Genomic DNA, 27,343 nt, shown 5'->3' on the forward strand with positions numbered 1-27,343 from the left:
TGCCAACAAATGGAAACCTAGCCCTAACCCCAAGCTCTCTACCTGTCTGTTCTTCAGCACAAGCTGTGGGCAAGGCAAGAGGAGCCTCTCAGCCCTCCCTCAATGATTCATTACCTGATTAGCAGGAACTGCTGGAACTAAGCACTTTCCTCAACAGTTTTGCTCCTGCACGTAAGGAGTTACTATTAGTAACTACAGACCATAGCAAGCCCCTGTGGTCCTGCACACAAACATTATGGATTGCAGCCACAGATCAATGCACGCTGAACCATTGTGATTAGCAGCTGCCTGGATAGAGGCATTTGGAGGTTTGGCCATGCGGTACCTGGGAACAGGCAGGGCACACGCTGCACCTGGGAGCCTTTTCTTTAGTAAAGAGGGAAGATCCTGTGGTTTGGAGAGTAAGAGTTAAGGGATTTCCCTACAATACAAGGCTTGCGTGTTTGCAGATAACCATCTTCTTTCTGTGTGCAGAGGTTCACAAATATAAATACCACGCATCTGTGACTACAGTGAAGAATTTACCATTTAAGAGCTCCTATATTCTAGTCAGCTGTATAGCTTATACCACAAAGGCCTGCCCAGTTAGCATTGCAACTAATAAAAAAATGCACTCAAGCATGAACAAGGGAAGCAGTAGCAAGAGAGATGTGGGGTTTTTTTTCATTTCTACTTCTAAATTCCTATGTTGTGTTTGCCACATGCTTTTGGAGTAAACATGCCTCTAGAATGAGCCTAAGTTATAGGATTTCATATACCTATTTTGTAAAAACTAGAGACTAAATAAGAGAATATTTGTTTGGGCAGCGATTGCAGCCTGAAAATACAAGGCAGAGCCTACTTAGACTAGAGACAGACTGTAATTATGGATCAGGGGTTGCTACCTCTGCCTGGTTCTCTCCATCTTTGCCAGGAAACTCTCAATTTGGGCATTAAGCTATAGATTCACTTCTGCCTTTAGCAACAGGTGAACCCTGCAAAGCAGAGGCTGGCGTTGCTGTCAGGAAAAGGCACTGTGCCATATGAATTACAGATGTGGAAGCTGCTGAAGGAAAAACGTCCCCACATCCATAGGAAGCAGCAGGTATCTTCCCCTGGGAATGCGAAGAAGCAGCCTGATTCTCCAGGTTGGTCTTCCCTGCTCCCTACTTCATCTCTACCCAGGTGCAGCACCTTGTCTCCTACAGCCCCAATCCTGATCCTTGGAGCAGCAACATCCATTTTCACTTTGGGCTTTCTTTCCCTCCCATTACCTCTGAAGCCACGTACTGCAATGTGCAGTACAGTACACTGTTACACAGAGAATAAATACCAAAAATGGCTCTGAATTCCTGCGTGTAAGAAATGTATAATTAACTACACAACTGCAATGCCAAAACATGCAAACCATTTTGTGTTAAGGAAGTTAAATGCTTCTTTTTCCCTTTTTACATGATCAAGTGATGCTTCATGTTTTGATAAATCCATGACATAAAAGGTTGATCTTTCAAAATAACAAACTTCATTTCTAGACCAGGAGATGCTCACAGTTTATTGACACACCATTCAGAAAGCGGTTTTGTTTTGTAAAGTTCTGCAAAGTTTTGTAAGCACATAAGGAATGCAAACTGAAGGCAGGATAACACTGGCACTTCTCCCCTAGAAAAAAGCTGAGACTTCAACTAAAAGCCAATAATCTGGGCAGCCAAACACCAAAACAAATAGTTTTGACATACAATGCCAAGAACCACAGAGCTACCTGTTGCAGCTTTTCTTAGATCCCCAGAATAATTATATGAAGACTTAGAGAAACCACCATTACAGAAAACACATGATCAGAAAAGTTGTTCCGGCCTACCTGTGGCTGAGTCCAAGGCTCCAAGGTTGTCTCTTTCAAAGGAGTTTGTGGCCTTCCCACTTCTTTTGTGTGCTTTTAGGAGAGAAAAGTGTGCATCAGTTGTGTTTGAGCACTCTTATCAGCATTCAACATTAATTTCGCTTAAGCGATAATAAACTTAGGTACAAAATTCATCTAAAATAATGGTAATGTATCACAACTGCATACATCTGTAGTAGACTGTAGGTCTGACATTTTTGAAGCTAAATAACTTAATTTTCATAGAGTTGCTTTAACTTGCAAGGCATGAGAGCACACACCTTCATCCGTGTGCACAGATGAAAACCTCAGACAAAATATGAAAGTATTTGCCAACAGAGTAATGTTCAGTGGCAGAATTTCAGAGAGAGCTTGACTCTGGTTTGTCTCCTGTTTCCTCCCCAGGCTGTGCTATGTTCAATGGACACCTTGAAAAAGGACATAGACTGCAGTGCAACTAACAGGTGAATTAAAAGAAATATTACGGAAAACTTTTTTAAAGTCTTCATTATTTGAGCAGGGGAGCCATGTTTTCAGATGACAGCCCTTGCATTTCCTCAATGCTCTTTGGAGCTGGAGCCGCAAGACGGAGCAGTTAACGGCTTCTTGTCTTACCAACTTCTCACTACCTCGAATACTTCAAAAATCAGCCACTACTATTAAAGTAGTCTTCATAGAATTAGACTTGCCAACCCTTCACACTTTGGGGTTTGTTTTGGTTTTTTGTGTTTTGTTTGTTTGTGGTTTTGTTGTTGTTTGGTTGGTTTTTGGTTTTTTAGTATTACCAAAACATCCTGCAAATACTTGTTAATATCTGTAATGGCTCTGCTCTAATAATAAATACGAGCACTGGGACCGAGCACTGAATAGGATGTTGGCTCCTTGTAATTCCCAGGAACGGGACTTTTCACATTGCTGCTAAAATACCGACAAGTCTCTCCCGCATATTTTCTTTTCCCCTAAATTATTTCTGTCGTAGAATTGGAACAATGATCTTCACAAAAAAAAAAAAAAAATTCCTCTGCTGAAATACACTATTTAAGTAATGAAGTAGTGACAGGATTGTCCTTTTCATGAAATATATCTAATGGACCACCCTTTGGGTAAGGCTTTTGACAATATGTAATAAAAATGGTATCTTATCCAGGTCTCACATCAGAGCGATCTAAACACCCATGGAGACTGCAAGGATTGTCAAAGAGAGGGAAAGGTAAGCCACTGGATTTTCTGTCACATTTAGTAAAATATGGTCAGTTAAAAGGAAACATTTTTTTTAAATTCAGAATTTGTGGGCAACTTCAGTTAGCATGGAGCATTCACAGGACTCATTTAAAAAAAAAAAAAAAACACCACACAACACTTTATTAAATGGCAATTTTGTTTTGGCAGGTTGGATTGCCTGTAATAATAGATTACAGGCAATCATTTTTACCATTTTTGTTATGCTGTATTTTGGGCTAGCAATGGAACATGATTCATTCTTGAAAAAGAACAATAAGTGCATTTCAAAAGAAGCAAGAAATAACCACAGATTTAGTGAATGCTAAACAGAGTTAAAATGAATGCATCTGGAAAAGGAAGGTTGTGTTTTTCACATGTTCAAAAGCAAATGTATTCTACCTTATAATCTTTCTTTAAATGTAATAATCAAGCATCAAAAAGACCCAAACACATAATGAACACTGTCAAACATATCAATTGTGGTGCCAAGATACCATAATAATTCCATATGGGATAACCTACCAGGAACTAACAATAAAAAAAATAAAAAAATAAAAAAATCACCACACTATTTCTTGAGAACTAGTTTTCCTTGGAATTCCACATCAGTTTTTTTATACAACATTTGTCCAGTCAGTTGTATTTTAGAGCAGAGAGAAAAATGAAAAAACAAGCGTATGAGCACACGAAGAAAAGGGATGCAAAAGTACATTTAGGTGAGACAAACGTTTGAGCAACACTTGAAACCCAAGCTCTAAATCTTAGATACGATTTAACAAGACTCAAACACCTCTTAATGCTGAATTTCTTATAGACTAGCACCTTGTGTTCTTCATTTACTTCCTACTGTCTCCATTACCCAGCACTCAAAAAGACCCTTTTACCCTTTCAAAGGGTTGGAAAATAGTGATAAAACACAAGAAGAGTGAAAATGGAGCAGATTCTGGGGCAACTACTAGTCAGCCAGGAGCCTGCGTCCTGGAATACACGGAAGGAAAACCAAAACAAAACAAAAGAGCAGGCATTGCTTTCAGCCCCAGGGCACATCTTTCTAGCTCTCATTCTGTTTTTACAAAGCTGTTTCAGAGCTAAAAGGATTGAGTTTTAGAAATTAAAGGCCCTAACACACAGCACAGACCTGGTTTGCCACGGACGACCTAGAAATGTATTTGCATTGCTGCTTTGCAGCGTAAAAAAATAAATCAATAAATAAAAGACACAAAGCACCATGTACATGAGCTGTGACTACACGTGAGATGTCTTAGCACAAACCAGTATTTGTACCGCTAACTAACAGCCCTTCTGCTGCAGCTTCCAACTCAGCAGGCTGCAAAACTGAAAGTGTGTGAATGCCTGTTCTGAGCTACCTGCTACTGCAGCAATTGTGCTTCCAGGGTACAAGCTCCCCACTTACCACTCGCTGAGATACAAACACATTCTTAATGGATCGCATAAGCTGCACTTATTCACAAGTTCTTTTTTCTCTTTTTTTAAACAAAAAGAATGTGGTAATGACAGACAAACCTCCTGAGAGCTTCTTTCTCCCAGCACAGATAAAGAAGCTCTTACTAAAAGTGGGAAGGTTTTGGAAGCCTTTATCCCCCGATTTTGCTTGGAGCATCTTCCTACAGCCTTCTGTAATTCCTCTAAAGAAACAATAGAATATGCCCACAGTCTTTTGTTTATGTTCCCTCTACTTCCTCAATTTGACATTTAAGTTTCACACATGGAAGAAAATAGTACTCATAATGAGATAAAGATGGAATGATTTCAACCTGGATATTACATTATGGTTTCAGCACTGCCATTAAAGCTCCCTTAGCTCTTGTACATGCACAGATTACAGTTTCTCTAGCAGGCAGGTTTGACTCGTGGAATAAATTAGGTTCTTCTCATGTTTGATGAAACACCTGTTACAGCCAACTACCGTTCCGCAAGCATGGGACCCATCCAGCCAACTCATTCACGTCCTACAATTCATCCAACACCTTCTCAAGATCACCCCCTCCACCTGAGTTTAGTGAGACTCATTTTGCTCTACATCATTACCTGACACCCTGTCAGGAAACCACAGAAGTTCTTGCTGGCTGTAGAAGTTCCTGTTATCTCAGTAATCCCTTTTGCCCAGTGGGAAACGCACTACTCCTGTCAACTGTTCCCCAAGGCCAGGCAATCCCATTTATCCACAGAAAGTTCAATTTTCAGGTACTTTCAGTGAGACAGCATGAAAAAAGTTTCATTTGCTGAATCATCATACAGCCAGTCACATCAGTCTTCCACCTGACTACCTAGAAATTACCCTGATCAATTATGTTAGGAATCAATGAAGTCGGGCACAATGGCCAGGTAGCAAAAAGACTGTGCATGAAATAATTCACTGATATTTGGAATTTTCTGTCTAGTTGTAATAGCAAAAGCAAGCTTTAATATTTAATCAAAGTAGTTATTAAATCTTTCTTTTATGAAAAGATGAACTTCATCATTAGTGTTTCCTCTTGTTTATTAGGAACAGTAAGTCAGCAAACATATAATTACTTAAGGCATCTTGACAGGTAAAATCCAGTCTTCCAAAATCTAACAGAAAATAAATTATAAAATATATTTTAAAGGCTATGAAAGTCATTATTTCAAGTCAGACTTCATTTTTATCTTTAAGATGCCACACTGGTGGTCTCCACTCTGAAATATGAGAAGAAAATCTCTTGTGCACCTGAGCTAGTTCAAACTAATCTTACAACAACTGCTCGAGCCAGATCTCCCTCCTGACAGCATCCTCCCCTGCACTGCTCGCCTCCTGGGGTCTGGACAGGTCAGGCTGATCCGCAACGAGATGCTGCTAATTTGCCCAACCTATTTTCTCCAGCAGACTCAGCCCCTTTCTCTCTCTGCCCTGGGGTCCTAGCCCGGCTCGTTCTGTCTGGGACCCCGTCACACCAGTCCCCTGCACAGCTCAGGGAGGTGTTCAGCTAGGTGGCACCTCATTTTCATTCCACTTCCCTATTGACAGGGTGTTGGTTTTTTTTCTACTTTTCTTCAAAGCAAATCTGGATTTTATTATAGTTAAAAAGGAAAGGAAAAGTTACAACATGACAATTTTGGTTTATTCATTTTGATTTCTGGAAAAGCCCTAAAATTATCTAGACAGATACTACCACCAATAATTCTAATGGTTATTGATTGCTGTGAGAAGCAAAAGCAGACTGAAAATCAAAGATAATACGAAGCATTTTTCTCTGGTGCCTTACAAAATTGCTACGGCAGCATTAAGATTGTTTGACTCAAAGTGTTCCACTCCTGCACTTTACAGGAAAGGAAAACACAAAAGTGCGTTATGAAATTGTCTTTCAAGCTGAAATTCTGTATTGCTTGAAGTGAGATTTAGGAAACAAACAGCAAATATATTTTGTAAGTAGTATATTAGCTGTGTTACCTTATCAAAGTTTGGTTGAGATTGCATATGTTTATTTGGGGCAACATTTGCCTTTTCTAGTTATGTTTAAATTACACAGCCAAAAGCTACATTTTAAAACAGGAGCTGCAGACTTTACTATTTTTCTGTCCCACATGATAATCAGGACATCATGTATACTAATTTCACTGTCCAGGCAGAACATCTTCATTATCACACTGAGACAGAGAAATGCTGTAAGCCTGAGAAGGAGATTATCTCCATTAACAATGTCCCCTTGCCTGGAAGTTGATTCCAGCTAATTGGATTCCTGCAGTCCTCTCCTTCAGCCTCCTAAGACCCTTCACGCAAAAGGTGAACAGAAGGGTTAATTTAAGTGAAGAAAGTATAATTTTATGTAACAGACTGGTAGAACAAATTATTTTCTTCCATGTTGCCAGGTTTTATATAAATATGAAAATAAATCTGTATGACACAGAAGTATATGGGAAAGCCGCAGGACAGCTGAAGTCAAGAAGTGAGGATTCATATGGGAGGGGTTTTGTTTTGTGTTTGAGAAACACATTAGATCTGCCTTTTGCTGAAGCACAAAACCACAATTTAGAACTCACGGAGAAAAACCTCTTTGTGGAGTTATCATCGAGGAACCCACGGTCTAGAGCCCCGAAATGTGATTTAGGAACGACGGGAACAATTGGCTCTCCACACCAACCAGCAACCTGGCATCACCGCTGACATGACCACACCAGCTGACACTGTTTTGGCTGTAACAACTGCGGTTCCATTTCTGAAAGTATCAAAATGCCTTGTGATGTTGCTATATATCCTCCCAGTGATTCCTTGGCCTCAAAAGCCACAATTTAACCCAGCAAGTCTCTAATGGTTCTGCCAACAGGCAGCTTTTATCTTGCAATTACCTCTTCAAAGATGCAATAAATCACCTAGTGCATATACAGCCAGACAGCAATTATAAGGGCATGATTTCCAGAGGTGCCGCACACCCGCAGCCTCCATCATTTACAGCTGTTATACTATTCCTGTAGAAAAATCAGCCTTTCGCTTACTTATTTCCTTCTTTTGCTCCAACGTATCTATGAGTAAAGCAGGTGCCTGGCAGGAGACAGAGGAATGGAAGATAAAGGTGGGGTGGGGGTTGAACGACAACCGCATACGAGGAAAGCTCAGAGGTTTAACAAAGCCTGACATGAGATTTGCCAGATGGTTCTGTACCGGATTGTAAAACTTTAAACTAATCTTCATTTAAGAGTTTTAAGGGCTGTATCCCTCTTATAAAGCCTCTTGCTCTTTTGCCTGGTTGATTCTGGTAAATTATAGATCAGACTTTAGAAAACTGCTTCCATGAACAGCGGCTCCTTAAATCTCAGCTAAACTGAGCAAGAAGATTACATGTTATTATGATGTAGCACAGCAGGATTTTTGTACAGCAAACATAATGATGTAGAGAAGGATAAAACTATCATTCTGTGCAAGGAGGTCATCCACAGAAGAACAATGCTTTTTATATAGCCAGCAAATCCATACATACATGGTGCATCTTCACATGGTGAATTTTTTTCTCGTAATGGTTCTGTAAAGAAACCCAAGAATAAGCAAAACCCAAATCTGTATTTCAGGATTCAATGATCAAACATTTTATGGGAAAGGAGATGTCATTTGGGAGAAATTATTCCAAACATCACCAGAAAAAGTTGTCTATTTCAAGGGCAATTTTAGGGTAAATGCATCCTGTTGGTTTTATGCAAGGAGAAAGGATTTCCTCTGAAGCCCCAGTGAAATGACAGATACTGTATGTGGCATTAAAAATTAAAATGCTCACTAATCTTCCAAGTGCACATATATATACTTTTAATTGTAAATTAAATACAGTTCACATGGAAAAGCACAAAGCCAGTATACAAAGGAGTAAAAATTCTTTCCACCTGCTGGTCAGTATTTGTAATCTTACACAGTACCTTCACAGTTGAAATTACAGTAGAAGGAATTTAGAGGTTTCAGACACTAAATGATGACAAAGTTGAAGTGGGAACAATGGAGAATAAAACCAAGTGGTTGGTAACCAGCAATAGCAAATATTCAAAAATAAAAGAGAACAAGATCACCCAGTTCTGAGACTTGATACAGTAATTTGATACTAAACTTATGACCTAACAACCTTCTTAACAGGTGATACAAACATTTAAGTCTGTTCAGCTTTAAGTCAGCAGTCTATTGAATTTGCTCTAATTTTCTTTTTCTGTACAAGATTTTGAATGCAATATAGTAATGTCAAATGACCTCCCCCATCTTTCTCTTTTTAATTGAAGCGTTATTTCCTGCACATGAAAGCTTTTGACCTAAAAGCAATCAGGTATGATATTCACAGCTCTGGTCTTTTCAAAATGTCATGCACAGGAATTATATGGATTTATCCTAAAGCTCTCTGTAAGAACATCAGCATTTTGGAACGCCTAAGAAAATGCCTATCTATAGGAATATGCTATTCCAGACTTCTTTGTTCAACTGATTTTATTACATTTAAGTAACAATCAGATACTGTGTTTCACTTCTGTTTTATCTTACCCATCTTTGCTATCACACTTCAACAAGTTTCCCAAATTTCAGAAATGGCAAAAATTTCTTAATGCATAGTTAAATTCCTTCTAAGAACAAAAGTATTCCCACAAATTCAGACCATCCTAAAGGAGCAAAATTGCTTTAAATTTTATAAACACAGAACTTTTTTTAGTTCGTGTATGTAAAAATCTTGGTGGTAATAGCTGATAAAATATGCTCACAGTACATGTTCTGACTTGAAAGTATTTACATATATAAAACTAATGTGACATTATATGCTAAGGTATTCTTACATGAATTGAAAGGGGTAAAAAAAAAAAAAAAAAAAGAACATAATATCAAACAACTTGTTTTCGTTTCCTGAGATCTACTTAGCTTTTACAGAATGAATATAAAAGTACACCAATCCGTTTTGTGACTCAGATATAAAGCATCATGTTAAAAATGTAGCAAAACTACAATTTTTATATACCTGCATATTTTCTCTGAAGCTGTTAAAATTCACATTTCTTGTTATATCCTTTCATAAAAATAGTTTCACGTTTTGTAGATTATTCAGGAAAAACAGCATAGCCTCTGCCAGTACCTACCTTGTCCAAATGGGGTTTTTTTCTAGGGCTTGTCATCTTCTTTCTCTGGTGTGACTAAGTTCTACTTGATAGAAATCCAGCTTCTTATAATGAGCATTTGCAATTTAAATTGCTCTTTCTCTCTGAACATTAAGTCTGAATTGGATAAAGGTGCTAAAAGCTAAAGCTTCCTAGTTTTTTTACTATACTAATCAAGCAAACTAAAATTCCATTATCGGAGTCGGCCAGGAGCAGCCTGGACCTGGCTGGTGGAGAACAGCCTGAACAGGAATCTCACACGCCAATTATTGCCAGGAGAAAATGGCTGACAAACCCCTAAACTTTAAGCTTTGAAGTGTGGCAGAACTAAGGAAAATGTGCCACCTTAAATTACATTTTTCCAAAAAGTTGATAAATAGGCTTACTCATAAAGAGCAGCAAGACTAATCTGCAATTCTCTTGACATTAGAGACAACATGATCTATAGAAGCCTTGTTGGATCATCAGCTCTTTTCATTTGATGTCATCCTATTTATATTCCTTATCCCCAGCTGTGACTATTTGTCTTATAGAATATGTTTGATTTTTCTAGTGCATATTGTAGTTCTTAGTTTATGAAGTCAAGTGTCAGATTGTTCTTCAGACAGCAAAAGTATGTCCAGAACAGGCGCTTGTACCATAAATAATCCCTCAAGAGATAAAGACGTAGGTTTGGAAATAACTTTTTTTTTCTTATCAAGTTTCTCAGTAAATTATTCAGCATGTATCCTAACCCATGGCACAGAATTCAGACTGAATGAAAAACAGTGTAACTGGTAAACCAGGGAGGAACAGGGAAGCACATGTAGGAGTCACCCAGGGTGACAGGTAAGAGCAGCTCCACCTGCTCTCCCGCAGGTCCGTGCAAGGGAGATCCATCGCCCCACTTCGGCCAAGAATGTCTGTGGGCTACACCAGCACAACTTGTGAAAACTACATACACATACATATAAGCATAGAGATAAGTGATCACATTCTCCTGTCATTTGTTACTTTACCTGTGGACAGAGTCTGAAATCTCAGTATTACTGTAAAATCCATTTAAAGTTGTATTGCATTCTTGTTAACGAAAAGAAACTGATGCTTATCTGCCTCCTTGCAGCCTCTTCCCTCTATCCCTCCTTGGATAACTATGTATGTCAGCTTTCCATCAAGAAAACAATATGAAAATACTTATTTACTTGTTCCCATGAGAAAACTGCTATCCATACATGTCCACAAAGTCCCACCACATTTCCCCTAGTACTATGTTATACCAACCCCATCTTCACTCTTTGTCAGGAATCCCTTCTAAAGTTACAGGAAAATCCTACCTTGATATCGTACATTAGCTGTGCTAACAGGGTTTGCTGTCAAGAGAACAGTAATTCTATTTCAGGAAGAAGTATAAAATTCTAGCCTTTTTTTTCAGCTAAGCATAATAAATAATAACATTATTAAATTACTTCTCTTGCTGACCTACATAAATCTGTCTGCTATACCGCCCTTCCAGAATGAGGGAACCTACAACTCATCAGAAGCCCCAGTTGGCTGGGGACATCACCAAGGGAGGCTGCACCGAATCAAGAGATTTTGGAAGTCCTGAGAGGTTCTCAAGCAACAAGCCACTGAGGCCACGGTAGAACACTGCCAGAACTTACTGGTGCTTAACTGCCCCATATTTATGGTAGATTTGTATGCTTGGGGCATGGTGGCAGAAGTGCAAATCAGGCAGGCTCAGAAGGATTCTTAGTGGCTTTTGAGTTGGATTTTTTTGAGGTGGTGTGTTTGATTGTCTAAGTTGGGGGGATTGGTCAGAGGGGTTTTTGTTTGGTTGGAGGAGCGGGGGGTGCGTGGTTTTTTTTACATATGTACGAGTGATGGACCCAATAAATAGATTGAAGGAAGTTATCATAAGACAGATATGCACTCATGATTTTCTAGACATCGTGAGATTCCTTGGCCCAGATACTGGGATGGCTTTAAAATTTAAGTACTTAATACGAGTATTACCTCTGGTGCATCTGTTATTTTATGTCCATCCCATGATCAGAAAGGTGCTTGGAGCACAGGTGTGCAGCAGAGGCCGAGTCCATCTGCTCCTGTTGCACCCAGCACCAAGTGTGGCAACAACACCACGGCAGCAGCGCGAGGATCGGCACAGATTAGCGGCCCACAGCGGTCCCGCAGCCTGTGCTGAAGCCCACGTTACTGCAAAATATTATTGCTATTATAACCAAAGACAGTTAGATGAAGTAAAATAATGAACACAAGAAGAAAAAAACTCCATGCTCTCCATAGGTTTGATAAACAAGGTGAGAATTAAGAATGCAATGGGATCAGGGCAGATCCACATCTTTTAAATAATGGGCAAGGCAGGAGTATTTCTGAAGTACTGAAGAACATTGACAAGCGGGTGTTAGAGTGGTGTTAAGGATGTCTAAACTTAATCCTGTGAGGTGTCTTCACTTAAGATAAATCAGTTTCTGACTGTCTTCTATCAACTGTGTTGTACCTAAGTCCAAGTGCATTCTCATCTTCTATTTTAAAGCTTATTTTAATCCTGATACACACTGTTTCTCAAATATATTTCCTGACACTTCCCATGTTTTCTATTTTATTTTCTGTTATTCATGAATTACTGAATGAGAGACTCTTTCTCCCCCTTGGGGCAGGGCAGGGCAAAGAGAAAAAGAACACCCAGAACATAGTATCTGAAATCAAATCTTCCATAAATACCCAATTAAATTAGTTTATGCTGGTCCACTTCTGCTAATAATGCCTGCAGTGGAAAACCTTTCAAGCAGAATCTTTCTATTTTATAAAAACAATAACGAACTGGTATTAGTATCATTCCTCCAGAAGCATCATTTTCCTCATTTTAAAAATGGCAAACTAAAGAGCAGAGTCACACAAAAAGCAATTTTTAAAGCAACAGATATTTTGTATTCCTAATGCCAAGATGAGAGACAAAATGCCCTCTCTTTGATAAGACTGGGAAGAAAACTACTGTCATAAAGTAACATCAGAACACTGGAAGTAGATTTCATCATACAGAAGATTAGAATTTGGAAGACGCCTTTCAAACAGATGCATATTCACATACGCCCTTTCTCACTCTTGGATTTCCAAAAACACTCCAGAATTCAGATATTTCAGATGTGCTACATGGAAATGTATTTGGGTTTTGTTATGCATTTTTATAGAACAGACTCTGTTACATTGTAGAGGATACTCTTATTAAGCAAGTGTAAGTCAAGCTTTTTTTCTAAATTACTGCAAATAATTCTTTTTCCACATCTGACTTCTGAGCAGGATGTTACTGATACGGGCCACATGAAAGCTGAGGGAAGGAGCGAGGTGATCTGATGCCTCAGTTACAGGCTCCGGCCCTAAGCAGATGAACATGAAACTCTTCGGATTTCAGCAAAAATGTTAGTAAATTATTTTGAATGCTGAATCCCAAACACAATAAGATGTAGACATACCCAATTCAGTTAAATTCTACCTAGTTCGAACACCAAAAATAGTGAAGACATAATAGCAGAGACTTTGAGACAGCTTACAGAGAAATACAGGAAGCTTTGCAAGATTTAGAATTCAATTTTCCCAGCAAAACTCTGCATGTTGTTATAAAAAAAAAGAGTGTAAAAGCTAGATATTCTACTTTCAGGTAGGTAAGGTCATAGATATGAACTTGCAAAAACAAAAATCACTTTAAAACATCCTCTTTTGTTAAAAATCATGGTGGATGAAGGAAAACAATATCAAAGGACCTACTATTTTGCACACAGAGCTCTTACATGTGTTAAAGAAAATGGCAGTTTGCTTATTAGGGGAAATTGCTTTAATTCTTCCAGCTGATGTATTCCAGGAATAATTGGAGCTTTTAGAAATAGTTAATGAGATAAAAATCATTGAAGCATCATTCTGATGGAAGCTGGGGGTTTGCATAACTCACTTAACATAAGAGATTTGCAAATAAACATTTGGAGCATGCGAAAAGCAATGACAAAACCACAGAAAATGGCCATCACTGGATTTCTAAACTATTTACACTGAATTGCTACTTGTCGTAGATTAACCACACTTTCAGTGAAATAATATATGGCAGTGAAATCATACACAGTAGCCATTTTCATTAATTTATTATAAAGTGTGTTATTTTGTCCACATGCAACAGACAGGGAACAATTTTACTTATAAAGATTTCAATAATTTTCTAAAGGGTTACGCAAGTCTTGTAATCCTCTTCTCTAACATCTATGATTTATGTATTCCATAAAAAAACCGCCATTCTGTTATCCCAGGACTATCGCACTAATCCTCCTGGTGCAAATTCAAAATCTTAAGGAATATTAAATACTCCCACAAGTTACATGACAGTGGCCCTTCGATCTTTTCAGATTATGTTCTTTATTATTCCAGTACCCACAACCCCTGAACTAGTGTTGAAATGAAAGATCTGAACTGACCACAAACAACTTTTATAGGGGAAATATTGGTCCAAGGCTCACTACAAACAAAATCCCCACAGATTAGCAGAAAAGATCCTGGGTCAGTATTCTTTATTTTTACAGTTTATTTGTTTTTCTAAATGCCAGTATAGGTTAATATTTTGTGTGAATTGAAATTTTATCAACAAGCGAAATTAAAGAAACTTTTTTAAAATTATCTATTTCTGAAGGAGGGTAATGGAAAACACTTTGTCCCACAATCCCTTAAATATTCTTCTCAGTCCTGTTGTAACACAAAGATAAAACATCATTATTACAAGAATGTGAAGTTGTTATGATCTACCTATACATGTATAAAGCCTCAGCATTCAAAGGTAAAAATAATATTTTTCCTTTCTTTACTATTCCAGACTTATCTCAAAGGAAGCAGTTGGAAAGAAGCAAGAGGCCACCCAAAACTTATTGACTGAAGCAAATGGAATTTTCTAGACAATCACACGCAGTACAGGTAGGCTGGTTATACAAACATACCAGCTCCTCTTTCCTTGCTCCTCTACCTAGCTGAGCACATACAGGGCTGTTCAGTATTAGTGAAGTGCAACTCAAAAAGCAAACATCATAAACTTTTCAAGTCCTTTAAAACTTCCACGTTCAATTCTGGTGCAGCAGCGTACCCGACACAAGTACACTCGGCAAGATTTGTATCGGCCAGCCCCTATTCTGACAACATCCTAAAACAATCATTCCATCCTGCTTCTTTAGCAAACAGAGTTGGAATAAAAACGAAAATGAGAAGAACAAAAACGTCACTGCTGCTCAGTCACTGGGTACTAAGAGACACGGCTGATTAAGATATTAATTTAGAGGCCCAGAAAGAAAAACCTTTTGAAACAGGGAATAAAAAGACATTTGTTCTCCTTTGTAGACATACACTGATTATTCTAAGAAAACCACTGCAAATATAAAAATCACAGCTAAAATAATTTTTAAAAAATGGTAAATGACACACAAGGAATATGACATAAAAGAGTTTCCTCAAAACCAGCTGCTTTTGACAGGTAGCTAAATGAGCATGTGTCACATGGTTGATGTTCGACAAAAGATAAATCAACAGGGATGGAGGAAGAATTCTGGAAAGCTGACGATCAAATAAAAACTGCAAAACTATTTTCTGTGTTAAATGTATGATAAATATAAACTCTAAGACAACAGACCTAATCCTGCATTGTCCTGAATCCTGTGAGTGAGGAATTTTACATAACCTTGCATCTCCTATTTCATGGAAATTTTTAAAGAACTATGTTACATCAGCAAATTTTTAGACTCTTTTTAAACCATCTCAGAAAGGCCAAGAGCAATAAATAGAAAATAGCAGAGCATCATGACATATTATACTTCTATTCTTAACACATCAATGAATCACAATAATATTCAGGTTACATGTCCCTCCCTTATTACCCAACTCATCACACAGAGAATCTGGAATCACTCTTCACTAGGTGAAATACCAATAATATAGAATTCATATTTAAACTTCCCTTCAGATTATACCCATAAATGCATGAACTATTACAAAAATCATAAGATCTGTAGAAAAACATCTGCTGGAGCAATAATTTTTATACTTCTCTGTTTACAAGTTTTTCCTGCATTTACCTCTTACTTTAGAGAAATATTCTACTGTAGCATAAGATATCACCAATTATTTGAGGCAAACCAGTTTGTTTCAGCAAAAAATTAGTGTAGAAGAATCTTATCATAAAAGGCTAAAATGGCTATAAAGGAAATTAAACAGCTCGAGTAAAGTCTTAAATAGTCATCTCCTTACAAAAGTTTAATATTAAATTCTCAACCAGAAATTCAATTCACTTTTAAAAAAATGTTACATTTCTCTCCCAGAAACATATTGGGAATAGTTTTGGGGGGTTTGTGGGGTTTTTTCCCCCCCTTCTCTTTCTTTCACAGTCCTTATGAAGCTATCTCTAGTTTATAAAATTTCTTCAAGCAATTTCCTGCCCACAATTGGCTTCTTTAATTTACCTCTATCATAAATTCCCAAGCACAAGAGTAGATTCTTTGCTGCTTTGAGATCTGCATTTAATTCTACATTCCTTCCTTTCATTTCAGAAATGTACACCTTTATCTCCATCATTTTCCTTTGGGCCATCATTTAACTTAGTCCTCCCTAGCCGCAAGCCCCAGCAGACCCTCCTACAAAATTCTCACTTCAGTAAATTGATTTGCTGTCTCCTCTAACTATCCTTCACAACAGATCAATCCTTTGACTCCTCCAACTTTTCTGAGGGCTTACCTCCTGCCTGCAAGAGGTAAGTTGTAATCGCCCTCCTCTTTTTTATTTCTCTATGGTAGTGGAGAAAAATTCATTTTATATTAAGCATTTGCCAGAGCCAATGGACCAGTGGGTACTCTCTGTCCCACTGTCATCACCGGCCATCTGAGCTGGAAGATATCTGCTCCACACAAAGGAGTTACGTAGAGCAGTGAAGGTTCTCCACCTGCTCACACACCAACATTCACCACAGTCAGAACTTCTCTTAGGATATGCCTTTCCATCTTACAGTTTTGAAACACTTTTTTCATTTCTTTCCATTTGCTTCACTGATACAGAGCCTACCAGAAAAAAAACTATCACTGGAGGGGCAGGGGAAAAAAATCAGGATCTAGGACTTGATCTCCACTGACTAATGACCTGAACCAACCATGCAAAGAAATACCATTAAGGAGCGATAGTGACCACTGTACCACAACACTCCAGAGCATAATTAAAGACCAAGCTGTTCAGAAGTTCTGGAGCAAGTCAATAACTCAACTTCACATGAGACGGTTTTGTATCTTGGAAAGAATACCACGTAATTAGATAGATCAGAGAGGCAGGAAGAAAATGAATACGGATAAGAGAAACATCGAGGTAGTATAGAAATATTATAAATGAACAGCATTTTTCCTCTTAGAAAAGAAAATTATGACATAAGAGGATATATATACACCGACACACAAGTGTATCTGTAAGTCAAGTAAATTGTATGGTGACTGCTCGTAAAATTCTAGTTCAAGAATTGGGAGGAACCAATTAAATTAAGATCTTGGGTTTTAAGGAAAAAAATGTGTGCTGTATGGCTGGAGTGCTGAGCACATGATGGATTTCACAACATGACATTAGAGACTAACAATATTCAGAGCTATAATAATTAAGACAAAATAGACACGATCTCCAGAGAGCAGTGCAGAACCTTATTTTCCAGCACCTTTAAGCTATTCTAAGCTGTGGCAGTGAGATCTTTATAAGTGATAATTCCACCCTATGGCACTTCTAACACATTTTTCATAAAAAACTCACATTTGCCCGTGTTAGTTCTGGTGTACTTTGCAGTTTTAGCAACACAGTGTTTCTTGTTTCTGCAGATTTGCATTTGTCCACAGACGTTTGATGTAAGCTGGCAAACCATCGCTTGTCTCAAGAGTGAAACAACCCCCCGAACAACACAAGATCTCCTGCTGACAACCAGGCTGTGCCAAGATGTCACAACGTGTGTGCTCTGGTGACTTGATTTCAGTCACTGCAAGTCAGAGCTCCGAGGACACGACTCCCCCAGCGCAGGGAGGGCACAACACAGCGTTTCATGGTTCTCATCACAGCCCACGTCCAAACCGCTATAGACAGCACGGCCACAGCGCCAGCAAAACCTGCAGAATCCTTGAATCATTCAACAGTTATCATTTCAGCAAGTCACACAGTGTGGTAAACTGTGCTTCAGCAACAAGAAAAATAGTTCATGGAAGAAACCATTAGGTAGTATTATAACAAGAGGTATGTTGTCCTGTATTTGCTAGAGAATAATGTAAGAGTCGGCTTCCAGTCCAGTGTGTTAATGTAGGAAAATTACTTTCCGTGTCTCAGAGAAATCAATGAACTACAAGTTTTATGAGAGAAAGCTGTAGATTGTAGTAATTTTAACATCAAGAGGTAAAAAATAAGAAAATTTTTAAAATGTATTTCAGAGAACTTACAAGAAAAAAGAGAATTAAATGTGCTGGGGCATTATTGTCAGCTCCCCAATGCACAGTAAGCATTCCTTAGCATAAAAAGCTTTTATGGTTTCCTGAGGCTCGATGTGCTCTTTTCTGCTTTTAGATGTCAACAGGTTCATCCTAACCACGCCCTTAGCATTTGTAAATCATCCACTTCACTATCAGCCAGTGCTGATCAGCTGTGCAAGTAAATCTAGAGAAGTTAACTACCAAACACAACATCCCTGGCACAGCACACTGTGCTGAATTTGAAACTTATATTTCTGAGATCTCAGAATGTCTAGTTTTGATAGCTTTTTTTTTTATTTTTCAATCAAGTAGCCTTCTCCAGTCTCTCAAAAATATTTTTACACATCCTAGGTACAACACAATTGCAGAACTACAAAGATTTATTATGGCTGACATGGCGTTAACAGTCCTTGTAGGTGTACCTTTATATTTAAGAAATGATAAACCTTTTTGTTTTATGGCTTTTTGTCAGAAATTGCATTGTTGTGGGTTTCTGTTTTACAAACATATTAAGTACTTTCCTCACATTTTTTCCTCTCTTTTCTAAGCTGAAGAACTTCACCATTTCAGATACAATGAAGCAAGTAGGTCTTCTACTGAACTGCCAATATTTAAATTACTAAACTAATCCTTCTTGCAGTAAGAGTTCAACTTCAAATGTTTATTTAATTTCACTTGCTCTTCTGTCCTTCTAGTTATCTATTACTAGCCATCTGGATTACCACCATCAATAAAAACTGTTTTGTGCTGTTAGACAGAGGTCAGCATCTTGAAAAGACTCTCCCTCTAGTTATATAGATTTACAATTACAATAGTGTAAAACACTTAACATCCACATGCTGAAGCTGTAACTTATAGCCTCTACTGAAATAATTACAACAGGGACTATTGTTATGCACTCTGTTCCTTTGAGAGAAGCAGTGGAGGATCCACTCACAATTAATGCCGTGACATAAATTAATTAAATGCACCATAATTCACAACACAATTGAACTATAAAGCCACAGTATTCTGGATTTTCAGATAAAGTAACCAGTGAGAAACTTCTGAAACTCTACTGGTGAGAAAAAACACAACACAATTACTAAGAACACAACATGATTACTAAGCCAATGCAACATTTCTACCCTGAAGTCTTTCAAGGCAACTGGAAGCCTTCAGAAAGCACTTTTAGTGACTGCCAGGTTGAATGGCTCAAGTAAATACATTTAAGAAGCTGGAAGATAAAGATCTGAATTTCTCTTTTGTCTGGAAAGCTTTGTCTTATATCCTCTTCTCCCTCCCCCTCCCGATGCCTCCAAAAATAAAGACCCCGCAGAACTGTGGAAGTCACAGACTTACATTGGTTTCCTTACAGATCTGCTTTTCTGTGAAATCTCTTTTTTCATATTTGCTTTCTCTTCACACATTTTAACCTAATTCATCCTTATAGACAAATAATGCCTGCTTTTGTTTTACACACAAAATGCTTTGGAAAAAATGCAGACAGATCAAACGAGGACAATATATGTGTGTGCATGTTACCATTTTAATTTAAATAGGCTGTTAAGTAGAATAAGGCAATCTTTTCACTTCATTTCTCCCAACGGATGCTAATAAGAGAAAGATATGAGTATTTTAAATGAGAAAGGTCAACAGGTATTCTAAAGGTGAAGTAGTGATATTAATATTTCTGTTAATGTTCTTACGCAAGTGGGAAAAGGCGAGCGCTACCTTACACATGCTGTACGTACACTATGTTACGCACGTTGCCACAGAGAGGAGTAGAGGGAGAGAATCACCTCCCTTGACCTGCTGGTCATGCTTCTCTGGATGCAGCCCAGGACATGGTTGGCTTTCTGGGCTGCAAGCACACATTGCTGGGTCAGGTTGAGCTTCTCACCAACCAACACCCCCAAATCTTTCTCCTCACACTGCTCTCAATCCATTCTCCGCCCAGCCTGTATTTGTGCTCGGGATTGCCCTGGCCCACGTACAGAACCTTGCTCTTGGCCTTGTGGAACTTCATGATGTTCACACGGGCCCACCTCTCAAGCCTGTCAAGGTCCCTCTGGATGGCACCCCTTCCCCTCCAGTGTGTCGACCGCACCACACAGCTCAGTGTCATCAGCAAACTTGCTGAGAGTGCACTCAGTCCCACTGTCCATGTCACCGACAAAGATGTTAAATAGCACTGGTCCCAATACCAGCTGGTGACTCCTGAGGAACACCACTCATCACTGGTCTCCACTTGGACATTGAGCCACTGACTGCAACCCTTTGAGTGTGACCATCCAGCCAATCCGTCATTCACCAAGTGGTCCATCAATCAAATCCATGTCTCTCCAACGTAGAGACAAGGATGTTGTGTGCGACAATGTCAAATGCTTTGCACAAGTCCAGACAGATGACATCAGTTTCTCTTTCTTCATCCACAAATGCTGTAACCCCCATGTAGAAGGCCACCAAATTTGTCAGGCACAATCTGCCCTTAGTGAAGCCATGTTGGCTGTCACCAATTGCCACCTTATTTTCCATGTGCCTTAGCACGGTTTCCAGGAGGATCTGCTCCATGATCTTGCTGGGCACAGAGGGGAGACTGACTGGCCTGTAGTTCCAAATTGTCAACCTCATAATAACTTGTCATGACAGCACAAACACCATTTTGCAGGTGTCTATAGCAAGACACCTGTTTCTTGTTTAGAATTCAGAACAGAAGTGTTAGAGTAATAATACCTCATTAACACCTCCTTTCACAATGCTAAAGTTATTTTTGAAAGCGTACTTCCTCTAATGGAAAAGATGACTTCTTTGTCTCTGTGACTTTCTTTCCAAACTGCATGTACTTCCTATGGAATACAGTTCTGAGGCTGTCAATTGAGCTTGAAAGCTAATGTTCCTTTAAATCACCAACTGCTGAAACAAGTTACACCATTTACCTTGTGACCGTTTTTTCAATGTTATAACCAAAGTATTTAGCTAATCACATTTCAGACCCTGTTTGTCTCCCAAGCCTGCATGGCCAGCAGCCATTCACAGATCCAGACCAAACAACAGAACTGTGCACTTGCTGGGTAAGCAATGTTACGGTAAGTCATTAGTGGGCTATACCAGTGATGGATTTCAGAATTGAAACTGCCATGAATCATGTCATTAATTTAGGATTCTCTCTCCATACGAACATGTCTTGCGGCAGAAGAGCCAGAGCAACAGCAGAGTATTTCAGAAAGGTGCTTCCTACAGAACCCAAGAGGTGAAACAAAGGGTTTTCTTTCTTTAAATGCACAGTTTAGACAAACAAGTCTGCAACCAGCAATCTTTATTTCTTTTTCTTTATAGAATTTTCCTAGATTACTTGTTGGCTTACTTTTACACTCCTCCCTAAAGCTACTTAAACCCCAACAACTGTGGCACAGCCTGAACCTTATACAGTGGGAGTAATTGCCTGGAGTTCAATAAGCATTAGTGGAGGCAACCATTGCTCTGACCCACCTCAATGGCCAAGGGCAGACACTGCAATATCCACAGCAAAAGATCAAGAAAAGGCCAAGCAGCTCATTCTTATCATTTACATTGCAAAGTTTGAACTGAGCACTGTATTTCAAATTAATGATTGGAAGAGACAAAGTTTAAACCACAATAACAACATGGAGAAGAAAGCTCAAATCCCAGAAGAGACTGGAGGCTGGGAACTGGTCTGTGCCTGTACACCGAAATGGTTGGTGACCAACATGAGCGGTTGTCCTGTATGCGTTTCAGGAATTTCAATGTAGCTTCAGTCCAGCCCTATTGTTAACAACCACTCTTCACTGAAGCACAGAAGGTGTTCTCCTGAAACATATCCTTCACTATATTTTTACCTTAAAAAAAAAAAAAACACACACAAAAAAACCCACACACCCCCAGTTTGCATATGCCCAAACCCTTTCACAAAATGAAGTGAGGCACATGAAGTAGAGATCACATTATCTGAGCTAAAATGCAGATGCACCTTCCGCATCCTTTTGCATCCAACTGGCAGATTTGGGATCACTGTCCAAGTGTTTAATAAGGCTACATAAAATCTTGAGATACAGCTTATTTTATCCTAATATCTCCTAATTTATAGTCAACAGGTTGTGGGTTTTTTTTTTTAAATTTAAGATCAGTTAAAAACATCTGATTTCTATTTTGTAGTTACTATTTTCAGTTAAGCAATCCCAGAGAGAAAGTAGAACAAGTAGTAAAACCAGTCTCAGGTTGGGTAAACCACAAGATGCCAGAACACCAAGGAGTGTCTGAACTGTTGTGGACAGTTGGGGGAAGAAAGGAGAGGGAATTTCAGTATTAAGTAAATTTTACTGAAGTTATGTTTTTGAATCATATCCTCTCTGCTTTCTTCTTTAGATCAGTGGAGGACCCCTGTGTCATTATAAAGCTCTAAAAAGCACTTCAGCAATGATTATATGCTAGAATTGTCATTTCTTCCTCATGCTTATTATGGGTCATATTTCTACTTAGACTGCAAGATTATTGTAATGTTTCAGGCTGGCAAGGATTAGTAAAAACAGTACATAAATAACACAGCATACAACTGAAATCAGGGTATTTGAGGAAAGGAAGAGGCAGGTACGGATTTTAAGTGACGGGGAACTGATTACTTTAATGTTCGTAATAATACGACCTGCCAAGAGAATAAGGAATAGAGTCATCAGTTTACTACAAGCGATGACATTTCTTGTTGTCATTCGGAAACTAATTGCCTCTTTTGTCATGTATGAATTCCTTTTAACATAGATGTTAAAGGCAATAGTGCCTGGCCAAGAAGATACTCCAATTCTTAAAGGTTCTCCCATTTATTGAAGTTCCTTTTCAAGTTTGTCTATCATTTATGCTGATGTCTGAGGAGCTATGGGCTCCTGCTTTTCAAATAGAAATAAGACAGAAAGCATTATAAAGCAATTTGCCAGCCTGTATATAATAACCTAAAGCATGTATCTATTTCTTCTTTAGAGAACAGGAAGCATTTAATCATTCCTGAAAGACCTACTTATCAAACTGAATTACTTTAAGCATCTTGCTATAAATCACAAAGAAAAAGTACTTTATGTTTCCAGAAATGAAGCTCCTCTTGCAATGAGCAGGAACATTAGCAAACAAACACATCCCATCACTATGCTAAATTCTACAAACTCCTCTAACTTCACAATGCCTACTTTATGAATAAAATTTTTGCTGAGCAATATTAGTCAAAAAAAGTGATAAATAATTAACATCTTGCCTTCCTATCTCTAGCAGCGTATTTCTACAACATATATACAGTTCTGGGGAGGAGTTGTTTCGGTCTCCCTGAATTTCTGCTCTCCTCTTCGTAGGCGCGCACTGAAGCACTACCTGATGTCAATCCTGAATGATCAAACTCAATAAAATTATTTATATTGATCAGGATTCACTTCTTTTGGATTACCAAGCTATGCATCAAATTACCAGTCTGTAAACAAGAATCACACCGGACTGAAGAGTTTTCAGCTACAACAGCCGGTGCATATCAAAAGAGCTCCTAACATTACCTTGCAGTTTCCATTTGCCAAAAAACTTTTTTTCTCAGGAATTTAACATTTACCTCAATAAAGCACTTACACTCTGCATTTTTACCAAACAGGCAGCCATTTTGCTTTCCTTATTCACTTTAAAAATCAATATCTATCATCCTTACAAAATAGCAGCAGAGATACAGGGCTCTATTTAGCTATAGCATATACATTTGTTGGAAAAAACAGATGAAGAAAAACTGTCTAATGCACAAAACTTCTTTCTATTAGTTTGAACGTGTGTAACATCACACACGTAAAGATTCAAGCCCCAAGAGAAAGTTTTAAACACAATTTTCATGCCATCTATCTTTTCAGAAGACGAGAGGCCAGCAGGCGAAGTGGCTGAGCACATTAGCGGTTACACCTTCTATTCTGGAGGCTTCTGTGCCATTACCAGTAATGACAGTTAACTGGAAGATCAGAGCAGCGATCTGAGTCACTGTGCAAGTCTCTTAAAAGCCATGAAGCTACATACGTCCTAAAAACTAATATTCTGTGATGCTGTAACACTACAGCAGCAGAGAGTATACACTGCCCATCAACGTGCTAAAAAAGCACAAGTGTCTTAAAACGTCTCTCCCATAGTCCAAGTGCAAAATTGGACACTGAAAATGAGTGAACAACATGAAGTGTGAATAACAATAACGTTGCAGTTTATCTTCAGTTACCACCAATTGGCTTACACTTAATTTTAGTTAAAAACTATCCTTATCTCCTTCAAAAAACCTCTGGCGTTAGGATGACCATAAGGTATGATTTAGAAACAACAGTCTGAAATAGAACTTAGATGTCTAATGTCAGATGCATTGAGAGAATGTTTCTAAGCTGGTACGGAGTTGAGGATGTCAGCACTCAATTCAGCCTTAGAGATGGAAAAAAAATCATCCAGTAATTTTCACAAATCAAATGCTGACCTTTAAAACTTCATGGTCTTGAACATAAGCTACAGAAAGAGTAAACACTCACTGAGCTCTACACATAAGATCGCAAACTTTTCAGATTCAAGTAGCTATTAATCAAATAAAGACAGATTCAGTCTTACTAACTCTCTGCCATTGCCTATACCTTTCCTTCTGTAAGAACTGGTAATCTAAAAACTTCATTTGCATTTTCAAAGCTACAAAAATATATCAGAGGAAACTGAATAAAAACCAGTATTTCTCATGCTTTTGTTTCCCCATGAAAAGGAATTTGTTTTAAAAGTACAAAAGCACATATCTATGGGTATTTAGGAGAGTTAAATTCAGGCTGAGTTATTTGAGAATATTGTATTTAATTTCTTTTCAATAAAACATCCCCTAGAAAATTTTATCATAAGAACTTCATGTAGCTGCCATTTGTGCTTACTTTCAAAATAAACTTGTCATGGCTTGATGCTGATAAAGTATATCCCAAACAAGGCCAACAAGACACCCCTCATGGGCTCACTGGTAAAAACACCCTTAATTATTAATAAGTCACCCACAAATATCATCAGAACACTACACAGGTTAGCAGGACTTTCCCAGAAAATATTCACACTCAAACACCAGCGGTAGCGATAAGCACAAGGCGCTTTAGTCGAGCTGTGTTTCCACAGCATGCACCAGAACCCAGTATGAAAATGGTTAACTTAGTTCAAAGTCTCCTAAAACAATGGCTGAACCACATCACTAGGAGCAAGAACTTTTGTTTTCCATATATACAGCAGGGTTTTTTTAATCTCTTTACTTTTACTTTACACTTCATTGCACTTCTTTACTGAACTCCACATTTTAAACCATTTACAAACACAATTTCATCAGATGGCTCCAAATTGAGAAGAAAACAGAATTTGTTGGTGGTCACAACGTGCCCTAATTTAGATATACAGTTAATTTAAGATGGAAAAGGCTTATTTCACTTTCTTTCTTGTTCCTAAATTTAGATAGCATGATGGCTGTGATGAATCCAATAGGAGGGTATTTAGGATCCATTTTCCCTGGAGAGGGGTACTTTTAATGCATTCAGAAGACACAATTCCTCTCCGTTTTCACACACTCATATGACTACATGACTTCATGCCGGTGTTATGAAGACAAATCTTTTTCTGGTTTCAGTATTGTTGCTCAAGCTTTTCTTCAGTGCCTGTTACAGGATCCACTCCCTGCTGGAGCATCCGTTTGCAGGCTGTGCTGCTGACTCTGCACTATGACATGCACAGTTTGAAAGAGAGCCAGGCATTTTGTCAGTTGTTCACCAGTAAGATAAGCAAAGACTTCAATTCAGGGGGAAAAAAAACCAACCAAACACACACACACATATGTATCAGATTGTACTTTCCTACTAAAGCATAAAGAAGTTACTTATATATATAAACAGGTTTTCATCTTCCTGCTCACATACCTTAAAGTACTGAGCAATCATCTCTGTGATTTCAGAGGGATTGCTTGTATATTTGGTGTTAGAATCACAGCCTAGTGACCTACTGATGGAAAGCCACTGCACGCAGTATAAGTGAGCTGTTTTACTGATGTCTAGTCATGCTGCATGTGCATAAAGCTTCACATATTTTTTGCACCCTAGAAATCAAAGAATAGACTGCATGAGGGAGACACATGTGACTCTTCACTATAATCTTCTTGGTATGTTATATTTCAACAGGAGACTACTCCAACATTCTGATAACATGTATAAAATATGTATAAATGTCTTGATGACATTCCAGTCACCGAAGTGAAAAGAGTCTTTTCCTTCCTTAACCACAATGAATCATCACTATCAGTATCCCAACAAGACATAGACACATTTTTATCATTAAAAAATTGGTATTTTAAGACAGGGGAAAATTGGTTGTGACGAAAATACAGAACTAGTATGACTGAAGCAGTTAACAAGAGGGACATTGATTAAGCTCCTGAATGGATACTGAATACGAGCAAAGGAAGTGCTAAAAACAGTTTCTCAGCAGATATGCTAGGTGTTACCGGTATTAAAGCTCCCAAAAATAATAGTTATGAGGATACACAACTAGAAGCCAGAAAGGAGTTTGAAAGCCCGACAAGAAAGTGTTGTGTCTAGTATAAGAAACAAGATTTATGCTATAACAATATTCTATATAAGCATACAACTGAATGTAAGTCTACAAATGAATGTAACAGTAAAATAATAAAAACAATTCCCCTTGTATCACCTTAACACACAACTAAACAAACTAAATAACATGCTTTGTTCATTTCAGAATTAAAGTTTTAGACTTTAACATGTTTTTCAAAACAAAATGAATGTGGCAATATTCTCACATAGATGATACTGTAATACAAGGATGATTTAATTGCAAATAGTAAATCAGTAGGATCGAGTATAAAAAAACATCGTGAAAGACCTTAACAAAAATGATACAGTTTACAAATAGCTGTGAATTGGATAGCTCGGAACATAGAAAGTACATTTTGTTGCACAGAACAAGGCATCTGTCAGTTGTTTTGTTGATACACTGGGGCGGTTTGCAAGTATGACAACATTCTTTTAGTTTAGTGTTAAACGGCTTACTTGACTTACTAACATTAAGGAATGTTAAATATAAGCTTCTCTATAGTACAGGGATGTAATACTTACATAAATTATTATATTAAGTTTTAGTTCTGCATGACTTTAAAAGGAAGACCTAA

General features: G+C 38.2%; 1 protein-coding gene across 1 annotated transcript in view; it reads right to left on the reverse strand.

Moving 5' to 3' along the window:
* The window catches only part of PCDH11X (protocadherin 11 X-linked), a 473,232-nt gene that overhangs the window by 247,114 nt on the left and 198,775 nt on the right, over window positions 1-27,343 (reverse strand). Inside the window, exon 4 of the mRNA XM_065643156.1 lies at window positions 1,838-1,909. Within this exon, the coding sequence (XP_065499228.1) occupies window positions 1,838-1,909 (72 nt within the window). The remainder of the gene's footprint in view (window positions 1-1,837; window positions 1,910-27,343) is intronic.

The sequence above is a fragment of the Caloenas nicobarica genome, chromosome 12, assembly GCF_036013445.1.
Source record: "Caloenas nicobarica isolate bCalNic1 chromosome 12, bCalNic1.hap1, whole genome shotgun sequence".
Lineage (NCBI taxonomy): Eukaryota > Metazoa > Chordata > Aves > Columbiformes > Columbidae > Caloenas > Caloenas nicobarica.